Below are 27,046 nucleotides of genomic sequence, written 5' to 3' on the forward strand. Positions count from 1 at the left end.
CCAGATTCCTCCCATTCAGACTATAACATTTTTCATTAGCTAACTGTACACTTATTAAAGATAATATCAGGGATGGCTGGGTGGCGCAGTTGGTTAAGATCTGCCTTCGGCTCAGATCATGATCCCAGGGTCCTGGATTTGAGCCCCACTTTGGGCTCTCTGTTCAGCAGAGAGCTGCTTCTCCCTCTCCCTCTGCCCGCCTTTCCCCCTGCTTGTGCTGTCTCTCACCCTCTTACTTTCTGTCAAATAAATAAATAAAATCTTAAAAAATAATAATAAAATTAAGTATCTGTTTCTACTTTACAGAAAGAAATTCTGGAACAACAGCAGCAAGAAAGAAATGATAACCATTTTCACGGTATTTGTATGTTTTGCAATGAGGAATTTTTCGGGAACAGGTTTGCCTTCATCCATGTCTTTAAATATTATTGTTTTTCATCTGAAAACACATCAAAACATTCGTAATGGTTATATAAATTAAGTTCTGTGGATTAGCTCAGGACTTTTTTATATATCAGCAGTAATTTTTTTACTACGCTTAACATTAAAGATGGACTATAGCTGCTCTAAGCAGATTAAGGGAATGATTTTTTCATTTTTTCTTTTATTTTTTTCCAAGTATTTATTGAATTTCCAGTTAGTTAACTTACAGTGTATTATTAGTTTCAGGTGTGGAATTTAGTGATTTATCATTTACATACAACACTCCAATGCCCAGTGCTCATCACTACAAGTACCCTCCTTAATCCTGTCACCTATTTAACCCATCCCCCCATCTCCTCTCCAGGAACATCAGTGTATTTTGTATAGTTAGGAATCTGTTTCTTGGTTTGCCTCTTTTTTCCTTAAATGCCACAAATAAATTTGTGTTTAATGTTTTAGGACGTTTTCAGTTGGCTGACAGGCAAGACCATGTACAACAAACTACTATAGACACACCCTTCTATAGTGTTAACACTAAACTTTTAGCAGTTTTCAATGTTTCACTTTTGAATATTAAAACTAATAAAGATCTAAAAAACAAAACAAAACAAAACTGGGGTATTGATAATTCTTTACTACTCCCAACTGGGTTCAAAACCAGCTGGCGTATTATAATTCAATTCTAAAGCAATTGCCCACGGTTAGCGTAAGACTCTGCAGGTTAAGCAGCATCATGCCCAGCAAGACTGCCTCCTTTTTGGTTACCAGCCACAAGTTCAGTTGACCAACTGGCCAAAAATTCAAGGATTCTCACCAATTTGCATAATTAGTAATTTACAGAATGACTCACAAAACTCTGGAAAGTGAGTATACTTAGGACTGCAGTTTTGTTATAAAGGAGCAGCCAAGTGAAGAGATATATAGGGCAAGTTTTGGGAGGTTCCTGAACTCAGAGCTTCTGTGCGAAAGAATCGGGATGTATCACTCACCCAGCACATCAGAGTATTCACCAACCAGGAATCTTCACTGAGCTTTGATGTCCAGAATTTTTAATAAGCCTTCGTCATATGAGCATTGTTTCAGTCATCGAATATCCAGATCACTCCACTCTCTGGAGGCTCAAAAGCACCACCTTGTAATCACATGGTTAGTCTTTTCCTTGACCCACTCCCATTATGAAGCTACCTAATGGTCTTGGGTTGAGCGGCCTTGTCAGCAGAACAAAAATAATCCTATCAAGGAGAAATTCCAAGGGTTTTAGAAGCTCCGTGCCAGGAACTAAAGACAAAGAGAGAGATTTCTCATTATACAGCATTTGATATTTACAAATGTACATGACTTAAATACAAGTCATGAAGTTGTAACCTCTAGGAACTGGGAATAGCTTTAGTGGCAACATAAGAGTGGACAATCAGAAAAATAACATTTTCTGCCCTCTTCAAAGAAGGCAGTCTATAGTATTAACAAAAAAGCCTAGCACAGTAACTGACATTATTACTTAAAAAACATTGAGGAGAGGGTACTAATTTGAATTTAGAAAATGGTTTGGTTGCAGCGCTGATGTTTAAAACACCACTAATGAAGATTGGATTCTTCTCTAGGGCAGTTGGCATAGAGAAAAATTTGTGCCAAAAGGCACTATGAAGTACTCTATGAACTACTAGTTTTATTCATAGTTATTGATAATAGCTAAGTGGTTAGCCAAAAGAGTATGTTAACTATGAGATTAATAAATGGGACTCCTACATAGTTAAAAAAATCAGCAAACATTTTTAGGGTTGGTTGCTTTATTTTATTTTCTAAAGGAAAAAAATGATAACCCTAAAAAAATAGTGATTTGGGGGCCACCGTGTCTAAATAAGCTAGATAAACTGTATTATTGTCAATGTGTATAGTCTTTTAATGGTCTGTGTACTAATGAGTTCCCCAAAACTGTCACCTTCATGTTATGAACTAACATTGTGATAACGAGGGTGCCTTGCTGACTCAGCACTAGGAGCATGGGACTCTTGATCTTGCGGTCCTGAGTTCAAGCCCCATGTTAGGTGTAGAGATTACTTAAATAAATAAATAAACTTAAAAAAAAATAAAATAAATAAAAATAAAGTTGTTTATTTTAAATAAAAATAAAGTTATGCTAAAGATCCAGTAGGATAATATATTTTACACATAGGCATTTTTGCTGTGTAAAACTTAGAAAAATTAAAATTTTCCTTTTCAGCATAAACTTAGCAACAGACTGGTCATGGTGTATTCAGGTTATAGTAACCCTTACATATTCTTAGATGTGTTTACTGTGGGTTCCTGGTCTGTGTCTGATAGTGGGCTGACTAAATGTCTGTGATCCCAGGATGTACATAGCAGGACATATTTCCTTTTGGCAGTTGTCTCTTCCTCTTTCCCATGATGAATTGGAAAAGTAGGCAAACCACAGTTTATGTACTAGTTTAAAGGACAGAAACCCAATTCATCTTTAGAGTATATTCCTGTCCACTGGCAGATAATGGAACTTTAACTCACTGTAAAGAACTATTGTGATTATATGTGTACTTAAGTACTTTATAACATATGGCTCTTTCATAGCCCAAATTTATATTTTAGTGTTTAACCTTTGCATGTACTTCTGATTAGTGTTGTCATTATAAAATTGATATCCCTAACCTGATTTGTTTCTAGATGATTTGTAAATAATATGAATTGCTCAAATTTCTTCCTAGATCTGTTCTTTTAAACCACATGGCCAGAGAACATGCTTTCAACATTGGATTGCCAGACAACATTGTAAACTGCAATGAATTTCTATGCACTTTACAGAAAAAGCTGGACAAGTAAGTATTTTTTTTCATGAAACACAAGCTGAAGCTATTTTAATTTTGGACTCTTGGCAATTTTTTTTATTGTCTGTTGTGAATTTTTTATGATTAATTAATAGAAGTGAATAATAAAATGGAATTTTCTCATTTCTCCTGTTAGAGGCATTCACATTTTACATGACAGCCTTCTTTTTCTCTGATCATATTGTCTTTTACTGTTTTTTAGAAAAAGTATCATAAATACCAAACAATGTACATACCATGTAACATATGCTATATAGGGTATGAAGCATATACTCTCCATCTAGCCTAAGACATAGAACAGGGATTCCTGGGTGGCTTAGTCAGTTAAGCATCCCAACTCTTGATTTTGGCTCAGGTCATGGTCTCAGGGTCAAGTCTGCTTGAGATTCTCTCTCCCTCCACCCCTCCCACTCCCCCATTCATGCACATGGGTGTGCGCACATGTCCTCTTCCTCTTCTCTCTCTCAATAAATCTTTTTTTAAAAAAAGAAATAGAACATTATTAATTGCCTTGAATTTTCATACATGCCCTTCCTCATTAGTATCTCCACATTTCTTAATTTTGTACTGGTAATTCATTTGTTTTTCAGTATAATTTTTCACATATGTAGTAAATATATTGTCAAAATGTTCTGTTATTCAGCTTTATGTGAGATAAACTCTATCCATTCTTTGACCTTTTAGTACTTACTCACATTTATATATCATAACACTCCACTTTTTCTAAGTTCATACTCTGGTGACTGTGGATATCTAGTGCGTATCTAGAGCTTAACTTGTAAAATAAGGAAGGAAATTCACTAGGTCACTAAAATGCCTTTCAGAAATTGATCAACATTTCTCTCTAGGAGAGGACCCAATATTTTTTCTCTCAAAACCAAGTTTTGGGGTTTTTGTGTTTGTTTGTTTTTAAAATTTTTATTTATTGGATTTTAGAGAGAGAGCTTAAGCAGGGGGAGGAACAGAAGGTGAGGGAGAGAGAAAATCAAGCAGACTCCCAGACTCCCCACTAAATGTGGAGCCCAACCCAGGGTTTGATAGCATGACCAATATCATGACCCAAGTGAAAATCAGTGGTCAGACACTCAACCAACTGAGCCACCGAGGTACCCCTGTATTTTTTTTTTTTTCCAAATGAAATCTCAGCACACAACATTCAGAGCAATGACATTAAGTAAGAAAGAAATATTAAAAGTTCCAAGTTCAAATTCTGATATCAACACTACATTAAAACAAGTCCTTTTACTCTTACTAAATGATCCTTCATTTATAAAATAATAACAGATGTGCTTTCTAGCAAGATTAGCATGAGCTTTTTTTAATGCCATAAATTATTTGCTGTTAAATAATACAGTTATTTCTCTGGCACAAGAAATGGTTCAAAGGGTGTTTAGTAGTGATGGCAAAAGAATTCGAAATTAAAACAAATGATTTCACTCATTTGAGAATTTTCATGTAAAAGGGAGCATAGACATAATCTGTGTGACTCCAAAAAATAGAACTCTAATGACTGATAGGGAGAAGTTACAGGCAGTATCCACTGTCAGACCTAGGTTGAGAAAGACGTTTTGTTAGTTAGAAAATGAATGTCAATAGAGAAGGCAAGTAACTTGACCAGCTAGTGTGTACTAGAACTAGGTATTAATCCCTGCAAATCAGCTCAGAGAATGTGCCAAATCATGGACTAATTTGTTGTACTCAATGGAGGCAACCAGTGCTAGTTATCATTGTAATTAGTTGAAGAACATAACTACATTTTCATTTTTAGAAGAGAAAATTTGATTAGAAGACGCCAAAGTAGCTTTTGGGTATTAGCTATCTTTGTCACAGTTTGACTGCATAGCCAAGTTGGCCAGTGTAGCCAACCACAAAATAAACCAAGCCTGCATCCCACAAAGCTGAATGAATGAAGTAAAAGAGGTTCTGACAGTGATGTTGTATCCCACTTGAAGATTCTGTGACCTAAAATGAATAATCATAAGACTTGAAAATAAAGGACTTTTATAGCGGCTCTCCAGGAGACATGTGTAATCTGTCAGTGTTTGTGTTTTGTTTTTTTTTTTTTTTTTTTAGCTTGCAGTGCTTGTACTGTGAGAAAACCTTCAGGGACAAAAATACACTTAAAGATCATATGAGGAAAAAACAGCATCGGAGGATTAATCCTAAGAACAGAGAATATGACCGATTTTATGTCATCAATTATTTGGTAAGGCTTTCTCTTCATAATTTAAAATTTGATTGCATTTCCACAAACAAAAATCTTTCTAAGGGCTGTCTAATATTTAAACAAGCAATTAGTATAAAGGTCAAAATGTAATCGAGGGACACTTCCAAGCAGTGATTAGCCTCATAGTGTTTAGTTTACAAAGCATAATTTGATTCGGTTTGTCTTTAATTTGCCAGATGTTTATATAGTAGAAATGTCATGTCTCTAGAATTCACAGTGATCTGGACCAAAAAAAAAGTAATAATAAACAAAGTATTTGAGTATCTACATACTCTTACTTATTTGTTATGGTATTTATTACCTTGAGACCAGAGACTTCTGTATTCTACTCAAGAAACATCTTTTGGCCTCTGCATGTGGTAGTATCTTATGCTAGATAACTCTTTAAAAACAGCCTCTTCGTAAGGGTGCCTGGGGGCTCAGTTTGTTGGGTGTTCAACTCTTAATTTCCACTCAGGTCATGATCTCAGGATTGTGAAATCAAGCCCCAAGTCAGGCTCACACACTGGGCATGGAGCCTCACTAAGATTTTCTCTTAATGAGAGGGGAAAAAAAATCTCTTCACTCTTTCCTCTCTCCCCATTAAAAAAAAATCTTCCTTTTCCCACAAAAAACCAAACTTACCATCCTCCTTAGCCAGCTTATCTTTGATGGAGGTTTTAGAGAAACCAAGTAATTTCCCTAGGCAAGAGGACTTTGATTTGTTCAGCTAATAGAATGTGATAATGGTGTTACCATGTGAAGGATTTTAAATGCATTGGAAGGTTTCCTTCCTAGAAACCTCAGTACCATTTCATGGGCTTTTTTTCGTTAAGAGAAGGTACTCGGTAGGAGGCATGTATCACTGGGGGTGGTGGGGGGGTGGTGTATTTAGAAATGGAAGTGGGGATTTTGACTGCCACAGTGACTGGCAGTGCTACTGGCCCTGCCCTATTCTGCTGAATTTGGGGGTGTACATAACAAGTGAAATAATCCACTGGTATAAAGAAAAGGGTTACATAACTCTCCACTTTTATTAGGAGAAAGAGAGTTGTTTCTGACACTTTTTTAAGCAGTGGCAATTATTTTTTTCCTCTCATTAGGAATGAGTTAGAAATCAAACTCATGGCCACAGAAGGCATAATTGCTTATAATCAACCATTTTATCAATTGGACAGAAGCAAGCATCTCCTGAAATATGTTGGAAAGGTCTGCTGTAGGGTTGGAATTTTTGTCTGTTCTAACTAATCCTTGTACTGTTAAAATAAAATTCCCCTTGAGAAGCAAGTTTGACATGTGTTTGAAGGTTGGCTCTGAGAAGTTGCCATGATCTGCTGCAAATGTTTTACAACTAGCTAAAGGCAAAGCCAGCCTTTGAGTCCTTCAGTCTTCTCTTGAAATCACTCAATCATTAATTCCTAGAACAAACACTGCTTCAGGGCCCAGCCCAATCCAACAGGGAGTGGACCTCAGTGTTAGCTCTAAGAAATATCAGCTACACGGAAGCAATTTAGTAGTACTTCCTCGTGGGCATCTTTTAAAATAATATTTGAGAGTTTAGGACTAGCAAAACATTATATATATAGCTGGAGGTATTTACCTTTTAGAGGAGACTTCAAAGACGCTTCACTCAAATTCTGCTGGCATTTCAGAAAAGTACGATGCTCTATTCTCTGGGCATCAAATAGTAAGTCTTTCAAAACTGAAATTATTTGCAATTATTTCAGCTGTCTCTAGATGAACAGGCTAGATAATACTGCCCACTGAGTGTCCAGATATGATGTGGCATGAATCATAGCTTAAGAAGAGTGTTTCAAGAGAATATAAGGACTTTAATAGTATATAAAATGAAAACTAATTCATTTTAGGAGACTATTAATATCAGCAATTTTTTCTTTTAACTAGCAGCATTTGACTACTTGCTATATGCCTGGCACTGTATTGGATATGTATATTAAGTCATTTACTCTTAACCATATTCATGTGTCACAGATTTTATCATTATCCCCATTTTTATAGGTTTGGAGACTAAGCACGGATCTTTTCCCAGAGTCACATAGTTAGAACAGGATTCTTAACCTCTCCATATCAATTTCCTTCACTTTTTCCTCTGCTGGCACTTATCTGTAGCAGATAAGTGCCAGCAGAGTTCCTCTTCTCCACTCGGAGCAGAATCTCCACTCAGCAGTGATGGCAGCATCCAGGATATTTCCTGGACTCTAATCGTCATCTAAGGTGGGAGACCTTAGGCACAGAAGTGGTTTTGGCTCTCCTCTGAGCTCACCAAATTGACAGATTCCTTTTTTTTTTCCTTAGGTGAGATAATTTTCATACTTAATAATTCATATCAGTTTTTTAATAATAATAGACTTGCAAATTCATAAAAAGTCACTATGCAGAGACTAGATTACCTACTATGGGTTCTCTCTGTTTTCTCACAAACAAAAGTGTTCGGTGAATAGTGGAGATGGTCAAGGGGACAATTTCACAGGCAGTTTCCCGTTCAGATGCCCCTGCCATCATCACTGAGCCGTCAGCTACCGAGTCCTAAGGCATTCATGTTTCAAGCCCTAAGTTTTCCTAAAGGAAATTATTTTTGCAGTGGTTTTATCATTTTTTATTTGTATTTTTTATTATTGAAGATATACAAAGCTAGCTGTAACAAAAGTTGGCTCTTAACCTGTTTTTATAGTTTTAGTATAGTTCTTTCTAATGAAATTATTTACATTTAGAACACTTCTCTCTTTTTTTTTTTTTTTTTTAAAGATTTTATTTCTCTGAGAGAGAGGAGAACACAAGTGGGGGAGGTGTGGTGCAGGGAACAGCAGAGGAAGAGGAAGAAGCAGGTTTGCCACAGGGTTCCATCCCAGGACCCTAGGATTATGACCTGAGCTGAAGGCTGACACTTAACCAACCAAGCGCCATCCAAGTGCCCCACCATGTAAAACACTTCTCACTAACTAAAATTTAAATAAAAACTCGAAAAAATAAAAACTAAAGCATTTCTTTTTCTCCGTTTATAATGGGTTTTTCATGTAAGTACGTACAAGTATGTGTATTGGAGCGGTGGGGATGCTACTAGGTGAAGGAGATTTCTTTTTTCTGTCTTGTTTTTCTTGCCCACTCTCTCATTGATCATAAACCATCTGATGTAAGGGTTTGAGGGGGTGTGCTGAACATCTTTACTGATACGCCTTCCAAACTTTGTTTTTCTTGAAATCTTTGCTTTCCGAACATGATTCATTAGCAAGCACAGCATCTTAATTAGAGAGTCTGTGCCTTTTTTTTTTACTTCTTGGGTCTTATTCCTATAATAAATCATATATATTTGACTACACAAGATGGAACATTCTAGGAAAGTCTGGGCCAGTGTCACATGCAAACCACTTGTTTCTTAATACACTAATGAACACCAAGTTCCATTTTCCTCTCAAGTGGTAAATGGTTAGTGCTGTTGCCTAGGAAAATCCCTCCATGTTATACTGAATACTCAGAAAGTTGCAAAATAATTATTTGGGTTTGGAAGTTTGACACTAAAAGATATTTTATGTCTCTTTGGCCAAAACATTTATTGGTAAACAACATTTGTCCCTATCATTGAAAATGGTAATACCACAGATGGCCCTTCTTTGAATAATATCCTGCAGCAATGACCTTTAAGTATAAGTCCAGAGAGACCAAGTAATCCATGAAAGATTTAATTTTATCACAAAAAATTCCAACTAACAGAGATCCTGTTGGCAGTGTTGAAGCCATTCCTGATGTCCATAATGAGGTTCAGACACTTCATGACACTCTGGGAAGTACATTATATATAGAGTCCAAATTACTATCTCTAATGACATTATGGTAAATCTCTGCGTGTCTGAATTTATGCATCATTTAGCTGATAGATAATGACAGCCTCAACACCTCTCATTAAGTTGACAAATGATAGATTTTCTTTTTCCCCTAAATCATAATGGACCTTGTAGTTCTTTGTTTTTCGTTAATTGAATACCTTTTTTGAGAAAAGAAAAAAGTTCAAAACTGACAGTGAATTTTAGTTATTTTTTTCCAAAAGAGAAATATCAAACAAGAACGTCTGTATTTTTAACAACTCAGGTTGGGCTTGACTGTAACCATAGTTTAGCTGCTTGGAAAGGTACCCATTATTGTTCTACATCCTTCTTTAGTGCACTGTCGGCTTTTGCATGGCACAGTGGGGAAATTGGATGGAGAAAGAAGAAAAAATAAGGAGGAGAAATAAATGATTCAGGAATAGAAAAGATAAATGGTTAGGGCAAAAGAAATCATTCCTGCTCATTACTCCATAAAGTTTTGCTGAAACTATGGCTAAGTTTGCCAGACCCAGCCCTACATGGGTGCAACTTCTCCATGGACTGTAAGAGATAAAAGGCGTTGAAGTAGATATTTGAGTACTTACTATTGCCTGCTGCCATGTACTTTATATAGAGGGATAACTAGTTTTATTTCACTTCACTTATGTGCTTCATGGATTTTTACAAATTGAAGGATTATGGCAGTCCTGAAGGATTGAGCAACTCTATCTGTGCCCTTTTTTCAACAGCATTCACTCACATCATGTCTCTTGAGTCACATTTTGGTAATGCTCACAATACTTAATTAAGGTAGATACAGTGTTTTTCTAGACGTAATGCACATATTATGCACACATAATACACTGCAGTATAATGTAAACATAACTTTTATATGCACTGGAAAACCAAAACATTTATTCAACTTGCCTTACAGGGGTAGTCTGGAACCAAACCTGCAATATCTCTGAGATTTGCCTCTATGTGAACTAATTTATTTAGTCACCTTATAAAAACCTTTTGAGGTAGGATCTAAATTGGTATTGAATTTTTAGACTTTTTCAGTTACAATTCAGTTTTTAAAGTATTTTCTAGTACTTACCATATATGCCTGGCTCTAAAAATAGAACAATGAACAAAGTCCATGTCCTCATGGGCTTTGTTGGGGAGTTCATGTCCTCATGGACTCTGGTGGAGAAAACGAATACCAAATGAGAAAACATACAGATACACAGAACTGATTTCAGGAAGTGATTGATGTTAAAAAATAATAATAATAAAACATCGGGGCACCTGGGTGCCTCAGTGAGTTAAAGCCTTTGCCCTCAGCTCAGGTCACGATTCCAGGGTCCTGGGATCGAGCCCCGCATCAGGCTTTCTGCTCAGCAGGAGCCCGTTTCCCCCTGCCCCTCTGCCTACTTGTGATCTCTGTCTGTCAAATAAATAAATAAAATCTTTTTAAAAAGTAAAATAATAAAATATCATAGGGGAATAAAAAGTGACTGGAAGAATAGGTGTTGTTTTAGACCGAGGAGTTAGAAGAGGCGGCAGCATTTAAGCAGATGCCCCCACGACTGAGCCACACGGTTATGCGGGAGAGCAATGTTCAGACAGAAAATGCAACAAGTCCGGAAGTAGCCAATGGAGGTGAGCTTGTTGCTCTCAAGGGATAGTGAAGACACTGATCTGTCTGGAGCAAATTGAGCCAGAGAAAAAGGCGTGGGGCATAGTAACGAAGAAGGAGCCAGGGCAGAACATGCAGATCTTTCACACCATGATAAGTCCTCTGAATTTTGTTCTAAGTTTGGTAAAAAGCCATAGGAGAGTTTATACAAACAAGGAAGCATCCTTTAGAAAGATCACTGTGGCTGCTGTTTGAAAAATAGACTCTAGGGGACCTCAGGGAGAAACAGTCCAGCTACGTGGGTGTCTCACAGGCTCCATCAAGAGATATTTTTGGTTTTTTAAAAAAGGTCCCCAAAAGAGTCGAATGTGCATCCAGGGTTGAGAAACTGGTTTACATTTAAGAGAAAGGAATTTGATTGAAAGAATATCACTGCTTCTCCAAAAAGAAAAACTTATTAAAAGCATTTTAGGATACATCCTTCCTTGTCACTGAAATAACTGTTTTAATAAATCCTACTTATACTGATTTAAAACCAGTGAGTATGTGGTTTTGAGTGGGTTTTATTATTTTAATTTTGTGTCTATTTTCTCTCTCCTTTCTCCTCTTCCTCCTGCTCCCTCCATCTTCCCTAATCTCTCTGTTCTTCCCACAACAGGAACTTGGAAAGTCGTGGGAGGAAGTTCAACTGGAAGATGATCGGGAGTTGCTAGACCATCAGGAAGAGTAAGATTTGTTATGGCTGCTAATTAATTGCTGTGTTTTAAGAGTAGGAAAACAATTCTATAGTTTGGTTTAAAGTGATTATTCTGAAGACAATAGAAACGAAGAAAACTTTCTCTCCTTGTCATCATCCGTCCATGTAATAGTGCAAAAACCTGAATTCCAAGTAACTTTGACATAAAAATCACTAAAGCAACTGTTACTCCAGCGAAATAGTCTTTTGCCATTAGAACTGTTAATTGAGGGGTGACTGGGTGACACAGTTGAACATCTGACTCTTGGTCTTGGCTCAGGTCTTGATCTCAAAGCCATGAAATCGGGTCCCACATCAAGCTCTTTGCTCAGTGTGGAGTCATCTTGTCCCTCTCCCTCTGCTCCTCCTCCTCCTCTCTCGCTCTCAAATAAATAAATAAAATCTTTTAAAATAAATAAATTAATTTTTTAAAAAAACAACTTTAGGGGCTCTTGAGTGGCTCAGTTGGTTAAGCATCTGCCTTCAGCTCAGGTCATGATCCTAGGGTCCTAGAGTCGAGCCCCATGCCTCCCTGCTCAGTAAGAAGTGTACTTCTCCCTCTCCCTTCCCCAATCCCCCCACCCCTGCTTGTCCTGTCTATCACTCTCTCAAATAAATAAATAAGATCCTTAAAAATAAATATATAAATAAATAAAAATAAAATTTTAAAAGTTTTTTAAAAAGCTGTTAATTGAACACACAAGTAAAAAATAATGCAGAGAAAGATACATCCCACTGGTATTTTGCTCACTTGGTTGGTGCCCAGATCTTGAAGTTACACAAACTTTGAACTCTCCATGCTGCTTGTCATTGGAGTAGAGAATGTCACGGAACTAACCTTGTTCCATGTACATCCCATTGACCTAGTTAAAATATTCACAGCTTCTTTCCTTGGAATTACAAACTTGGGAAGTGTTCTTTTCAACCTTAAAGGATTCCCTGTTACTCATCCTCTTTTTTTCCAAAGATGCTTGACCTTATTTCTCTCCTGGGATTTCAGTTTTCCAGGCTTAGGACAAGAAGTTGATAGTGTCTTCAAAATAAGTCAGGGGATGGGGAGTAGACAGGAATGGTAACATGGGTCCTGTGTGGTTTTTGATCTCTCTGTTTATTGTCAGATTTAACACTTAAAATGATCAGTATTTCTCACATGAAGGATACATGGTTTGCCTTTTTAAAACACACCATTTGTCATGCAGAGACACACTCCCAGCATCGCACCTCACAGCATGTGTACTTAGTGGTTGTGGCTAATGAGAGGGAGCATCGCATCTACTGATGTGCCTCCTTTGTGAATTAAACCTAGTTGTGTCAGAAAGACATTAATCTGATTCTGTAGTAAAATAGCTGCTCAGAAGAGAAGCAAATAGAAGAAAATGGAGCAGCACCTGTTCACTATTTATATTAATTTCATGGTGCTGCTTTGAATTTCAAAACTATATCAAAAAGTCATAATATGATGTGACAATCTTTACAAAAATGTCAGAGTTGAAAGAGAGTGGCAGGGTTTCCCAGGGGGGAGGAAGTAATAGCAAGTGACTGCTTAGTACACCCTCTTAATGAGGGGAATCTCTCTATTTGCTGTTTTCTTTTTAACACAGTGACTGGTCTGATTGGGAAGAACGCCCTGACTCTGCTGTCTGCCTATTTTGTGAAAAGCAAGCAGAAACCATTGAGAAATTATGTGTCCACATGGAGGTGAGATACTTTTATTCATTTGAATTTTGTTTTTTTCTAACAGGGACACTGATCATGACTGCAGTCTTATCAGCTTATGTTTAGTCTGCCATTATCCTATTCCGAAAAGTGCTGTAAGTGGGGCACCTGATGGCTCAGTTGGCTAAGCATCCACCTCATGGTTTCAGCTCATGTCATGAACTCAGGGCTGTAAGATCGAGCCCCGAGTTCAACACCACCCTCAGCGTAGAGTCTACTTGAAAGATTCTCTCCCTCTGCCCCTCCTCCTGTGCTCACTCGTGCCCTCCCCCCACCCCCGGCCAAATAAATAAATAAATCTTTTATTAAAAAGAAAGTGCTATAGGCAAAACAGAAGAGACAGGCCCAATCCATCAAGAAGAACCAGAACTCAGGGCAATTTAGTATAATGCACAAGACCTGTGCAAACTGTTGGAGTGGGATTTCACAGACCACTGAGGCCATCCTACCTCTGAGATGTTTATGAGATAATTCTAGCTTACAATGTGGGCCCTGTAACCATGAGTAACAGTACTCAAGATATGGACGGTTCTGCATCTTTTTCCACTGCCTCCTGTGCTAGTGAATAAGGAAAGCAGGAAAGGGTTCCTGAAGCCCTTGAGGGAAATGGGCAGTGGGGCATGGGCAGTGTAGAGGCTGAGGGTACAGGATGTGATTGTGCAGCTCCTGCAGTTGTAAGAATTTGGAGGGAAGAAATTTGAGGGTATTTCCAGTTCGTGTGTTCCCTTCTGGATGCCATTTTTATGTTATAATGAAGCTTGAAGCTGGCAGTTCTAAACCTTTTTTCACCCCAGTATATCTGAGAGATGACACACTCCCAACAACTCTGATCCTCAGCTGGACAGTGCGGGTGAAGAGGGGGGACATCTAATGAGTCATGACAGTACTGCAGCTTAAAGGTAGAGGAGTGATTATAATTAAAAAATATTACTGGATGATTCTGATTCGCTCTCCCTACCCTCCCCCAGCCATCTCTGCCAACAGTAACGCAGATTATCCTGTTTCACCCACCTTCTCCCTGCTCTCATTCAGAAACACTCTTCTTAGTTCCATTTAAAAAAAAAATAGAATGTATGTGAAAGGCCATGAGCATTTACCCTTAAGAAAGCAGAGAGTCGTTTTCTCTGAAACAGGTTAGCTAATAGTATGTGTGTATAATTTCCAGTGTTTAAATTTAATTAATAATATCCTAATATCTTTGAATTGAAAGGAGTCTTAATACCCCTACCTTGTATAGGAAATTTCCTTTGCAACATCCTTGACCTGTGTCCTCGCCCTCTGCTCAGTCACTTCCAGTCATAAAGTACCATGGATTTCCTAATTATCCGGCCTCTGATGTTACATTGAATGCCTTCATAGGAAGTTAGATGTTCTTTATTCTCTGTAAGCTTTTAAGTTCAAACATTTACCCAGATGGACGATTGCACAAGTGGAACAGAAGAAGACTGCATTGTAAAAATCAAAAGAAATAAAATTTATGGGAAGATGTCAGTGAAGAGAAATTTGCATTAAACAGTATGCTTAATGGCATAAAATGAAAAGCGGATTTGTAAAATTACCTATCTGCTTGTGTAGCAGAGGACCTATATCCATAATTGTAGTCCAGGCACACAATACAGTAAATAGGGCCACATTTTACCACAGACTGAGGACACTTTGTCAGATTGCAGAATGCATACATAGTAAATTGTGAAAACTGTAGATACAAACTGTGAATAATTAAAATGTTTCAACTGATTGGCATGACTTGTTTGGACTGTGCTTTAAAAAGTAGTTGGATGTGGTTGGGGGAAGCAGTTATATTTCGAATACTTCAAAAGCAGAACATGATGAACTGAGACTGAGTTTCAACAGTGTTCAAACTCCTATGAATAAGCCGTCTGTTTATAACTTCAGCCTGAAAGATTAAATAATTTATATGCTCACAGATATTCATTCCTTTTTTAGGATGCTCACGAGTTTGATCTCCTCAAAATAAAGTCAGAACTTGGTGAGTTTGATTCAGAAGTTGTTTTCCATGATGTTGCATTTTTATACACACTCCTGTAAATGATGCCTTGTTCAGGAGTCGTGATTGGAGAATGCACAGCCAAATGTGTCTCTCCACAGATGGTCTCAATGGGACTGCCTGAAGCAGTGATTCACAACCATTTTGAACTGTAATACTCAAATATGGTTTTTTATTTCATATGGTCTTTCTTCTTTCCTACATACATGAATCCTTCAAATAAAATACAAGCTAATGATTAGTATCTATTATAAATAAAGTGGAAGCGGCTAAGAGAAAGCCCATCGATTTTTGAGGTCAGACTAGGGTTCATAGTCCCGCTCCAGCACTTACTGGCTGTGTGACATAATGCCTCAGGTCAACAGAATGTGAAGGGAGTGGACAATATATATAAAACAGCTACTATACTGCCTGACAGTGTAGCTAGATTATTTGTCACAGATGGACCCAATTGTATCATTTTCAGTATAAGTATGATGGAAAGATTAGGGGCATGAAGATGTAAATTACTGACTTGTTAATGGATCAAAGGCAGTAGAACACTCACTTCCCACACCTCAGCTTACTGACTGACTACTTTCCTAGACTCTGGAAAGTGTTACTTTACTTTGCTCTTCTTACAGACATGTATGTATGTCAAATGCTGGCTCTACCACCCACTAGCTGTGCAACCTTGGCCAGTCTCCTAATAGATAATGTGGATATGATAATACTACCTATGTGGTAGAGTTCTGCAAGAATTAAATGTATTAATGAGTGGAAACTGGTTAGAACAGTGGCTAGCACATAAGCCCTATATAAGTATTAGCTGTTATTGTTTGGTATCTATTATTCTTTATAATTGTAGTGCCTCTTCAGGTTGGTTAATACAGAGAAGTGACTCAGGCACTTGGATGGTACAGATGGTTAAGCATTCGACTTTGGCTCAGGTCATGATCTCAGGGTCCTGGGATGGAGCTCCACTTCAGGCTCCATACTCAGCACAAAGTCTGCTTGTCCATCTGCCCTTCCCCCTGCTCATGCTCACTCACTCTCTCTTCCTCTTTCAAAAAAATAAATAAAACCTTAAAAAAAAAAGAATTGGCTCTTTTAAAATATTATAACAATTCAGAAATAGGCCTGACCAGTTGTCTGATGATTGTATAAACTATCTTATTTCAGGATTAAATTTCTACCAGCAAGTAAAACTGGTCAATTTCATCCGGAGACAAATTCACCAATGTAAATGTTATGGCTGCCATGTGAAATTCAAATCCAAAGCAGAGTTAAGGACGCATATGGAAGAAGCTAAACATACATCACTGCTTCCTGAAAGAAAGACGTGGGATCAACCAGAGTGAGTACTACTCAACCAATCATCTACTTCTTTGCTCCATATCCCTTATTTGTTCCATTATTCAGTTTCTCCAGACCTTAATGAAAGAGAAAGATACGTTTTTAAAAAGAGCAAAAATCTTCAAAAAACCGTATTTTTAAAGGAATCCCCTTTTATAAGTATAACCAACTCTAGTATTTTTGTGGTATGAAGAAAAAGATGTAAGTATAGAAGTGAAGATTTTTTTCTTTATATTTTTGTTAACAGATTATTGCATGCATTTTTTTATATGTAATACATATCAATTGCATCATTTTTAATAGTTGTCAGATATCCCATTCAATAGATATACCCTAATTTCCTAGCTATTGAAGTCGTTTCTTGCATTTTGCTCTTATAAATAGTAATACAGTGAATATCCATATGCCTGCATTGTTGCACACTTGTCTCATTTTTCATTTAGATAAACTTCTAGAAATAAAATTATTCTGTCAAAGAGCACACAACTATTAGGGCTTTTGGTATATATTTTGCATCTCAGAACTTTATAAATGTTAAGCAGTTGGTCCACTGATCTGTACTATGGAGGTGGTATCAGACTCCCAGATATCCTTTGCTAGTTCAGCCATCTGGGCTGGTTCTCATAGCAGTCTGGACAACCTCAGCTGGGAGAACCTTGGAGAGGGTGTAGGGTTCTAGCCGCCTGGAGGTTTCTCTCTTCTTAGGAAATGTTAAATAAGTGCCCCCCCCCCGTCCCCCAATACTAGCCCCAAAGCTCTAGATTTTCCTCTAGAAAATCCCAGATTTCAGGGCACCTGGGTGGTTCATGCAGTTAAACGTCCCAACTCTTGGTTTCAGGTCATGATCATAGGGTCATGAGATCGACCCCCACATCAGGCTCTGTACTCAGCATGGAATCTGTCTGAGATTCTCCTTTTATCCCTCACCCCTCTCACACTCCCTTGCTCTCTCTGTCTCTTTCTCTCTCCCAAATAAATAAATAAATATCTTCTTTAAAAAGAATGCAAGAAAGAAAAGTCCCGATTTGTGAGAGACAAAGTTGGTCCTGGATTGCCTGAGACCCTGTTCCTGTAATTCTTAAATAAGTTGAAATCTTTAGAGATAACTCCAGAACTAACTCCTAAGTGTGTCCAGAAAAAGGAGCCAGAACAATAGACATAAAATTCTATAAATGTTTTAATTTTTATTCACCTAGGATGAAGGAACCAGTAGTGATTAGGTTGGGAAGAAAACACACATATTCAAAGGAAACAGTGTTTTCATCAGGTATTTAAAGGACTCATGTATGAAAAAGTAGCCATATTTGAGTTTTGGTAATCTTCTAGGGAAGAACTGGAACCTTTGAATAGAAATGAAGGGGGTTCATTTTTAGCTTCATTCATGGCAATATCTCTAACAACTAGCTGCCCAATTCTGGAGTAAGCTGCCTTTTCAGATAGTGAGTTCTTGTGGGAATATCAAACAGAGGCTGAATGAGCAGCTAGCAAGGATGCAGCTAAGGCCGGTATCAGCCGGTAAAGGTCAAAGTAAAAGTGATTCAGAAGTTGTCTCCCATACCACGTTTGCAAAATGCCGTTGAAATTATTGGCGAGGAAACCCAGCAGAATTATACTAATTATACTAATGTCAACTGCCTAGAAACTTTTGTGGATGAGTTATAGTTTGGTTATTCATTATATCTGTGGTTGTTTTCAGGTATTATTTTCCAACCTATGAAAACGACACTCTACTATGTACACTGTCTGACAGTGAAAGTGACCTGACAGCTCAGGAACAAAATGGAAATATTACCATCATCAGTGAAGATATATCTAAACTGCATGCTTTGAAACAAAGCAGTATTTTGAATCAGTTGCTACTACATGAGAGTTTGAAAAACTAGAAGAAAATGCCACAGAAAAACTAGAAGACAATGCAACTTCTTGTGTTTTTTCTCTTATGAGACGATTAATAGAATAGTTTAAATTTGAAGAATTTAAACAGAAGAATAGTTTAAATTTGAACATCAGCAAAGGATTACTCCTTGGTGAAATAAAATTTTAAAAAGTACTTTCCAAAAAATAAAATGAGGACTTTTTGTATTTTTGTCTATAAAGTTTTACTATATAATCATTATAAATGATCTAATTTCATTAGACTCAATTATTTATAATAAGGAAGACATTTGGAGCACCTGGCTGGCTCAGCTGATGGAGCATGTGACTCTTGATCTCGGGGTTCATGAGTTTGAGCCCCACATTAGGTGAACAGACTGCTTTAAAAAATTCTTTTCTTTTTTAAATAAAGAAGACGCATAAATCACAAAGAAATGAAATGTTCAAATTATTTATAAAGTTAGTTTCAGCGTAATTTCACTTTCCTCCGCCACAGGCTTTCTTCATCCAACAAGTCACAGAATTTGACTACACTGGGGAAGATTTAGAGTGACCAAAAAGAGGATCCAGTAAAAGAAAGGAAAAATGGTCAAAGACCTGGAGAACGCACAGATTGGAAGCAATTTCAGAAAAGTATAAATCTGACTATCATTATTGCTTTCTGCATAGAGTAATCAAACTCCCTAGAAATGGGCATCAAGCCTCGTCTTCTACAATCTATCTATCATTAGCAGATCAGTACCATTTTTTAAAAACATAAACATAATGCCATTATGACATCTAACAAAATTAACTTATTAATATCCTATGTTTTCAATTTTCCCTAGCTTTCTCAAGATGTCCTTTTACAGTATTATCAGTTACAGGACAGATACTGTATGCTTTCTAATTAGATGCACTGAGGAAGACAAAACATGTTTGAGGATTCCTTCCAAAAATGCATTAACACGAATATAACAAGGAAACATTAATCAAACCCAAGTTGAGGGACAGTCAACCAAATAACTGGCCTTTATTCTTCAAAAGTCAAGGTCATGAAAAACAAAAACTAAAATATTCTTTTAGATTAAAGGAAACTAAAAAGATAATACTACATGCAATCCTGTATTAGATTCTGGACCCCCCAAAAATTTTCTTTTGCCGTAAAAGATCTAGTGGGACAAATAGTACACTTTTAATAAGATCGGTAGCTACTGTTAATTGGTGTTAATTTCCAGATTTTGACAATTGTACTGTGGTTATTTATGAGAATGTCCATGTCTTTAGATAATACACAGTTAAACTTACAGGTAAAAGAGCATTTTGGTTGCAACTTACTCTCAGAAAACAAATGTGAATATATAGAGAGAGGATGCTAAAGTGAATGTGGTGAGTTGTTAACATTTGGGTAATCTAAAACTCCTTAACAGTTGGTTTGTTTAAATCAGGTCCCATGGAGCACCTACCTGGGTGGCTCAGTTGGTTGGGTGGCTGCCTTCGCAAAGCAGGTCATGATGTCAGGATCTTGAAATCGAGCCCTGAATCAGGTTCCCTGCTCAGTGGAGAGTCTGTTGCTCCTTATCCCTCTGCCCCTCCCCCTTGTCATGCTCATACTCTCTCAAATCAATAAAATCTTTTTAAAAAAATTGGGTCCTAGGTGAGATTCATATATTGCATTTGATTGGTATGGTTCTTAAGGGTCTTATAATCTATACAGTTTGTGCCTCCTTCCTCTTAAAATGTCACTTTTTTGTTAAAGAAACTAAGCCCATTATCTCACTTTCTGTATGTGGATGATCAGATGCTCTTTGTGTCATTTAACATGTTCCTCTATCACCCATTTTTCTTGCTGACTGGTGGACTTAAGTTCCAGTAAATTTGTGTTCAAAAACTTATTTGCACAAATTATTTATAAGAAATACTGTTGCTGTTGTATCACATCAGGCACATAATATCCCTAGTACCAGTTTTTAGAGATTTTAGAGCTGATAGTCCACTCAGGTGTTGTCAGTCAGTGCATCATTATAAAGTTCCCCATCGATCTTTTATCTAACTCACTCAGTATTCATTGGTAATTGTTACTTATTATTTTTTCTAGTGACTGCAAAGTGATGATTTTCTAATGCTGTCACTTCTTTTACAGTACATTCTTTACATAGCATGTGTGCTATAGAGTACTGGAGTTTGAAGTTGTAGTTTCCAACAGTTAATACCAGCCTCTGTAGGCAGTGCCCAAAGACTAATCTTGAAGTCATGTGACCTGTCATGAGTCTCAGGAGTCATCCCCCAGGGGCACCTGGGCAGCTCGGTCATTAAGCGTCTGCCTTCAGCTCAGGTCATGATTCCAGGGTCCTGGTATGGAGCCCCAGATGGGCTCCCTGCTGAGCGGGAAGCCTGCTTCTCCCTCTCCCACTCCCTGCTTGTGTTCTCTCTCTCTCTCTCTTTGTCAAGTAAATAAATAAAATCTTAAAAAAAAAAAGTCATCCCCTGCCATGTGATCCAAAAGTGACTGGATATAAATTTTAGAGGCTCTGACCATGGCTTTAGTTTTCAAAGCCTCCAACTTTGCAGACTTCTGCACAGATCTCTTATGAAACACCAAGCAGAGGGACTCCTAGATGGCTCAATTGGTTAAGCGTCTGCCTTTGGCTCAGGTCATGAACTCAGGGTCCTGACTTTGAGCCTTCTGCCCAGTGGGGAGAGCGCTACTCCCTCTCACCCTCCCTCTGCTGTCTCTGTCTCAAATAAATAAATAAAATCCTTTTTTAAAAGGGGGGGGGCACCTGTGTGTTTTTGGCTCAGGTCATGATCTTGGGGTCATGAGAGCCCCACTTCCAGCTCTGCCCTCAGTGGGGAGTCAGCCTGAGAGTGACTCTCCCTCTGCCCCCTCCCCCTCCTAAATAAATAAATCTTTTTTTTTAAGCAAAAAAAAAAAAAAAAGCCATTATAATGGAAAATGCCTAAGTTAAAGACACGATTGAGTTAAATTGTTTTAAAACCAAAGAAGACAGTCCTATGCCTAGAACCTTGTGTGTCTAGGAATCAGATTTGTTCAGGAAGTGTGTAGAGTGTTTCTAGAATATGCTTCAGTTTTAAAACAGGAGCAATGAAAGAATGAGAACAAAATTAAGAATAATTAAGCTTGTGAAGGAGAAAGGTTTTTTGGAGATAAAGTTGAGATCTTAAAGAACAGATGAGGTGGATATAAAAGGAAAAATGAAATTGAAGGACAGATAAAAGGGAAAAGATATAAGAGGTTATTTTTAAAATGTGTAGATGTTTTGGAGGTTTGGGGTGGGGTTTTTTTTAGCTCAGAAATAATAACTTGGTCCCAAAAAAATCAAACAAGAATAGAAGCAAAATTTCAGCCAACTGTGCTGACTCTCAGAGGGAGCAAGAATATAGACCACTACTGGCAAAGGACTCTCTTAGAGCTACACAGAAAATAGAGACTACTTGTCAAGAACTATTGGCAACTCCTCAAAAATTGGGACACTGATGCAAAGTGTACCCTGAAAGGTTGGACAATTCAAAAGGGGAGGATCAATCAGATGAAAGTACACTATTCAAGGAATCATTGAACGGGTTTCCAGATGTCACTAGAATTGTAAATAGAGATACAAGTGCTATCTATGCCCAGAGGGAGCAGGCTTGAGAAATTCTGAAAATTTAATACTAAATAAAGGTAACCAGAAAACATGAAACATACCAGAGAGCTAATAAGGACAGTGATAAACGGAATCCAAGCCCGGATTGGCTATTAGCCTAATCAGAAAATGCATGCTAGTTATCTAACTCAGAAAGGTGAGAGTGGCCAAGGTTTTTTTGTTGTTGTTTTTATTGTTTTAAGATTTTATTTATTTACTTTGACAGGGAGATAACCCAAGTAGGCAGAGTGGCAGGCAGAGGGAGAGGGAGAAGCCGCTTCCCACTGAGCAGGGAGCCCAATGCTGGGCTCCGTCCTGAGCCAAAGGCAGAATCTCAACTGACTGAGCCACCCAGGCCCCCCTGGCCAAGGTTTTTGTTTGTTTGGTTTGGTTTTGTGTTTGTTTTTGTTTTGTTTTGTTTGTTTGTTTGTTTGTTTTTGAACAACCGTTGCTTTTGGCCAAGCAGACCTAGTGATTTATCTCTCAAAACAAAAGACCCCATTAGACGAAATCTAGAACAGAATGTCAGGTAAGTACATGTCTAGGCCAGAAAGAAGAGAAAGATTTAAAAGGAAAGGAAAAAAAGGCATCAGACTGTAGAAACACTAGGCCTTTATTGGGGAATTTTAACTTACTAGGAGGTAAGTTAAACTGTGACAAATCCAGCGGTTCCACTTTGAAAGGCATAGAGGGGAAGTCAAGACCCAGAACATATGCACTATTGCTGACAAAGGCAGAATGGAGGGAAATACTGCTGGAGGCCTGGACCAATCAAAAGCAAGGGAAGGTGGACTGCTGAGGAGGGCTCCACAGAGGTATCTGTCCACACCGGTACAATTAATCTGGTAGTCCAGTTGCCCCCATATTCATTCTCCATTTCTTGAATAATAAGTTTAGTTGGGTATATGACAGCTAGAATGAAGACTACATTTCCCAGGTTCTCCAGCAGCTCAGGACACTTCCTCGTCTACATGACAGTAAATGAGATGCAAGCAGAAGAGTCGAGTGTGACAGCTTCCTTAAGATACTAGACAAAGCACTCTCTGCTTTCCTTTCATCCCTTCCTGCTCTGTTGCCAAAGATGTCTGCATATGGGACAGGGAGGTCAAACCAAGCGTGATGGAGCAAGAGGGTCAAAGGAACCTGGATCCCTATCTTGAGGCTACACCAGCCCTTGAACGATGACCTAGACGTTCATCTGAATGGAATAAATATCTACCTCCCCACTGTTACTTTGGGGGTTTTGTGATTCATAGCTCAACCTAGAAATTTCAGCTGCAGAAATGATCATAGCAGCTTTAGTTCAGGAATCTGCTGAGGATGTTTTCCAGGTGAAACCAACGAGGGGATGAAAGAGAGGCTACCCTTCAAAAAAAGGCTTTATAGGCCTGTCATTCCACAGCAAAGACCAACAGCACAGGCCAGTGTGGAAACCATGTGGTTATATTTAGAGTCTAGATTCCCACAGATCAGGCAGGGGATATTGTAGACAGAGGGCTCAGAGGGGAAAGGAAAAGTAAAAAGGTTTTTAAGATTTGAGATGGGAAAGAAAGACCTCTCACAGCAGACTCATAATTGGGCTTGCCATCCCTGGATATTTCTTTGCAAGAATGTAAATACCTTACAGGGGAGAAAACTTCTCTGCCCTCTTAGGTTCTTCAGCTGATTCTGCAAAATAAACTGTCAACAGATTAATATGAGAAAAAATAGGGCGCCTGGGTGGCTCAGTGGGTTAAGCCACTGCCTTCGGCTCAGGTCATGATCTCAGGGTCCTGGGATCGAGTCCCACATCGGGCTCTCTGCTCAACGGGGAGCCTGCTTCCTCCTCTCTCTCTCCGCCTGCCTCTCTGCCTACTTGTAATCTCTATCTGTCAAATAAAATAAATAAAATCTAAAAAAAAAAAAAGAGAGAGAAAAAATACACAAAGTTATTTGACATTGGGGCACCTGGGTGGCTCAGTCCACAGTTAAGCGGCTGCCTTCAGCTAGAGTCATGATCCTGGGATCCTGAGATCAAGTCCCTCATCAGGCTACTTGCTCAGCAGGGAGTCTCCTCTCCCTCTACCTGCTACTCCCCATTTGTGCACTCTCTGGCAAATAAATAAATAGAATCTTTTATTTTATTTTTTAAGATTTTATTTATTTAACAGAGAGCTAGAGAAAGAGCACAAGCAGACAGAAAGGCAGGAGGAAGGACAGGGAGAAGCAGGCTCCGCTGAGCAGGGAGCCCCACTCAGGGCTTGATCCCCGGAATTCAGAATCCCAACCAGAGCCAAAGGCAGACTCCACGGACTCAGCCACACAGGCGCCCCTAAATAGAACATTTTTTTAAAAAAATTTAACCAAAAAAAGTTATTTGATATTAAAAGTTTTAAACTGGTGCCTGGGTGGCTCAGTTGGTTAAGTGTCTGACTTGTGATTTCAGCTCAGGTCATGATCTAATAGGTCATGAGATCAAGTTTTGTGCTCAGCATGGATTCTGTTTGGGATTCTCCGCCTCTCCCTCTCTCTGCCCCTCCCCCTGCACTCACCTCCACTCTCTCTCTCTTTCCTCTCAAATAAATAAATAAAATGTTTTTTAAAAAGTTTTACATAGGGGGCTTTTCAGAAAGAGTAGAAAACCCCCAAAGAAACAGCTAAGTTTGAGTGCTCTTATACCAAAAGAGGGTACATTTAAACAGAACTGTCAAGGCATATGAAAAAGACTGAGCTTTTAGTGGCAGCAAATGGCAGGAAGGGAAATACATGGCAAATTAATGGTAGGTAAGGGCTAGTAAGGTAGGTAAGGTTTGTATAGACCTCAAAGAGGTGCCATCTCATCTCTGGTGATAAGGGTGTTAGTCCCTTCCTGGTATGAAAAGTGGGGGATGGTGGGAGGAGGAGGGAGATACCTTGGGCAATTTATGATCTTGTTTTCAGGTAGATAGGGTACCACAGAGAGCTCATCCTATGCCAACTTTATCTCAGTTGCCTTCAGTTCAAAATAATCCTTATGCCAGAGTGGCAACGATTGGGGTGGCATATTCTGATCTCTTACAATCTCATAGGTCACCTTGAGAGAATTACCAGTTGGTTTTCCTCACAGGAATGGTGAAGCATGTTACCAGTGGTAACCCCTTGGGGGAGATTCCTCCCAATGCAGTTTAACTTCACTGGTCAAGATCTTCAACACCCTGCTGAAGCGGAAATCAAGCTATCCTTGAGTCTCTGTTATGGAAGGTACAGGGTTTGGGGAGCATCATTTTGTCTTGATAATTACTTGAAGCTCTTGGTATTGATTTGTTTTCTTTTGTTTAGTTATGTTGGTGTTAGCTGTTTTGATGATACTCTTAAAAATGAGGTATATCAGGGCGCCTAGGTGGCACAGTCGATTGAGCATCCACTCAACTCGTGATCTCAGGGTTGTGAGATCAAGTCCCAAGTCAGGGTCCACTCTCAGCACCAAGTCTGCCTGAGATTCTCCTTCTCCCTCTCCCTCTCCCTCATGCCTTTACCCCTTCCCCAGCTTGCTATCTCTCTCTTTCTCTCAAATAAACTTTTTTAATCCTTTCCTTTTTAAAAGTGAGGTATACTAGAAACTTGGTTATAATTTAACTTTTAAGATTCTGAAAAAAGCCACACCAGTAGTTCTAGTGAGACCCTGTCCATGCTGCTGAAAGACCCACAGTGGCTGTCCAAGGCGTGAAGAACTAACTCATCTGGTTCAGAATGAGCAGAATCAAGAAGGATGAGTTTTAGATTCTAATGTCTTTATCTTTAACTCAAGCATAAAAGAGAATCTAATCTCTCAACTTTTTTCCCTGGGGAATTCACAGGGGTTATATTTAAATTGGCAGACATCAATATTTTACTGAAAATTTTTTACTGAGGTATCTTTACATTGTCATATAATCTCTTCAGAGCCCCTGACTGTCCAAACAACATGGTTAGACACAGTTAGGACTGCAAAGTGAACTGAGGAACTTTCAGCTAGGGTTCAGCATGGTCCTAGAATTACTTCAGTCACTGAACTGCCTTCTGAGGGCGATAGCTATGCTCTTCAGCCATTCGGATGGGGAAAGCAAGGGGATGTGCTCGTGGTGGAAGCAGTACTGTCAGGATAGATTGCTGATCTCCTGCCAAGGAGATGGTCACACTCTTGGTTGGCTTTGAATTTAACGGTTAAGGCCAATGAGCTAATAATAAAAAAAAAAAAACCTGGGAGTGTTGGAAAAAGGAAACCCATTTCCCTAGCACCTTGTCTCCAGAAGAAAAGGAATCCATTACAATACCTTTCTCAGTTTCTTTCTGCCCCCTGTCACTGCTATGAGGGAGGAAAATGAATTTTCTGACTGGAACAAGAACGAGGCATCTATGACTCAGCCCCTTTCTCCTTCTTTTTCTTGTTCAGATCTGTCAGTCTGCCGAGAGAGCACACCCTGTTCTGCTCCTCCATTCTGCAAACTTCAGAGTGACAGACTCTGCCTGTGAAGTTAGAAGCCAGCAGTTACCCAATGCTGTCTGTGACCATGTGGATAAATCTGCTTAACTTTGGGGTTCATTGTCAGTGCCCACAACTGTATGCCATGCTCTCCAACAGCATTTTTATTAGTAATAAAGGTGATATTTCATCTCTGCCTGCTTGACTCATGTATCACCCGGCCCCTCTAGAAGGTACACAGTCTCTCAGGGGACGGTAGGTATAGTCGAAGTTACTAGGAAACCGCATCTTGAAGAGTTTACTGGTAAATACTTTGGAGTCCTGGCAGTCAGGAGGCAAAACAGACTCCATCCCAATCCAGAACTAAGGCTGGGCGATAAAGCCAGAGAATTCTAGAATATCAGTGGTGAGCTAGCTGCTTG

General features: G+C 38.6%; 1 protein-coding gene across 4 annotated transcripts in view; it reads left to right on the forward strand.

Moving 5' to 3' along the window:
* ZNF277 (zinc finger protein 277) overlaps positions 1-26,818 on the forward strand; it is a 110,993-nt gene extending 84,175 nt beyond the window's left edge. For 3 of the 4 annotated variants that reach the window (XM_013051030.2, XM_013051031.2, XM_045062885.1), the window contains 8 exons: positions 307-398; positions 3,141-3,251; positions 5,334-5,466; positions 11,567-11,634; positions 13,246-13,342; positions 15,308-15,350; positions 16,530-16,704; positions 18,400-18,793. In XM_013051030.2, coding sequence (XP_012906484.2) covers positions 307-398; positions 3,141-3,251; positions 5,334-5,466; positions 11,567-11,634; positions 13,246-13,342; positions 15,308-15,350; positions 16,530-16,704; positions 18,400-18,586 — 906 coding nt within the window. In that variant the 3' untranslated portion in view covers positions 18,587-18,793. Of the gene's footprint in view, positions 1-306; positions 399-3,140; positions 3,252-5,333; positions 5,467-11,566; positions 11,635-13,245; positions 13,343-15,307; positions 15,351-16,529; positions 16,705-18,399; positions 18,947-19,074; positions 19,212-25,289; positions 25,424-26,594 lie in introns of those variants that run through there. The other variant, XM_045062884.1, reaches the window with a different exon arrangement.
* The last annotated feature ends 228 nt before the right edge of the window (positions 26,819-27,046 follow it).

Source organism: Mustela putorius, unplaced genomic scaffold, assembly GCF_011764305.1.
Source record: "Mustela putorius furo isolate JIRA1106 unplaced genomic scaffold, ASM1176430v1.1 tig00003845_pilon_pilon_pilon, whole genome shotgun sequence".
NCBI lineage: Eukaryota > Metazoa > Chordata > Mammalia > Carnivora > Mustelidae > Mustela > Mustela putorius.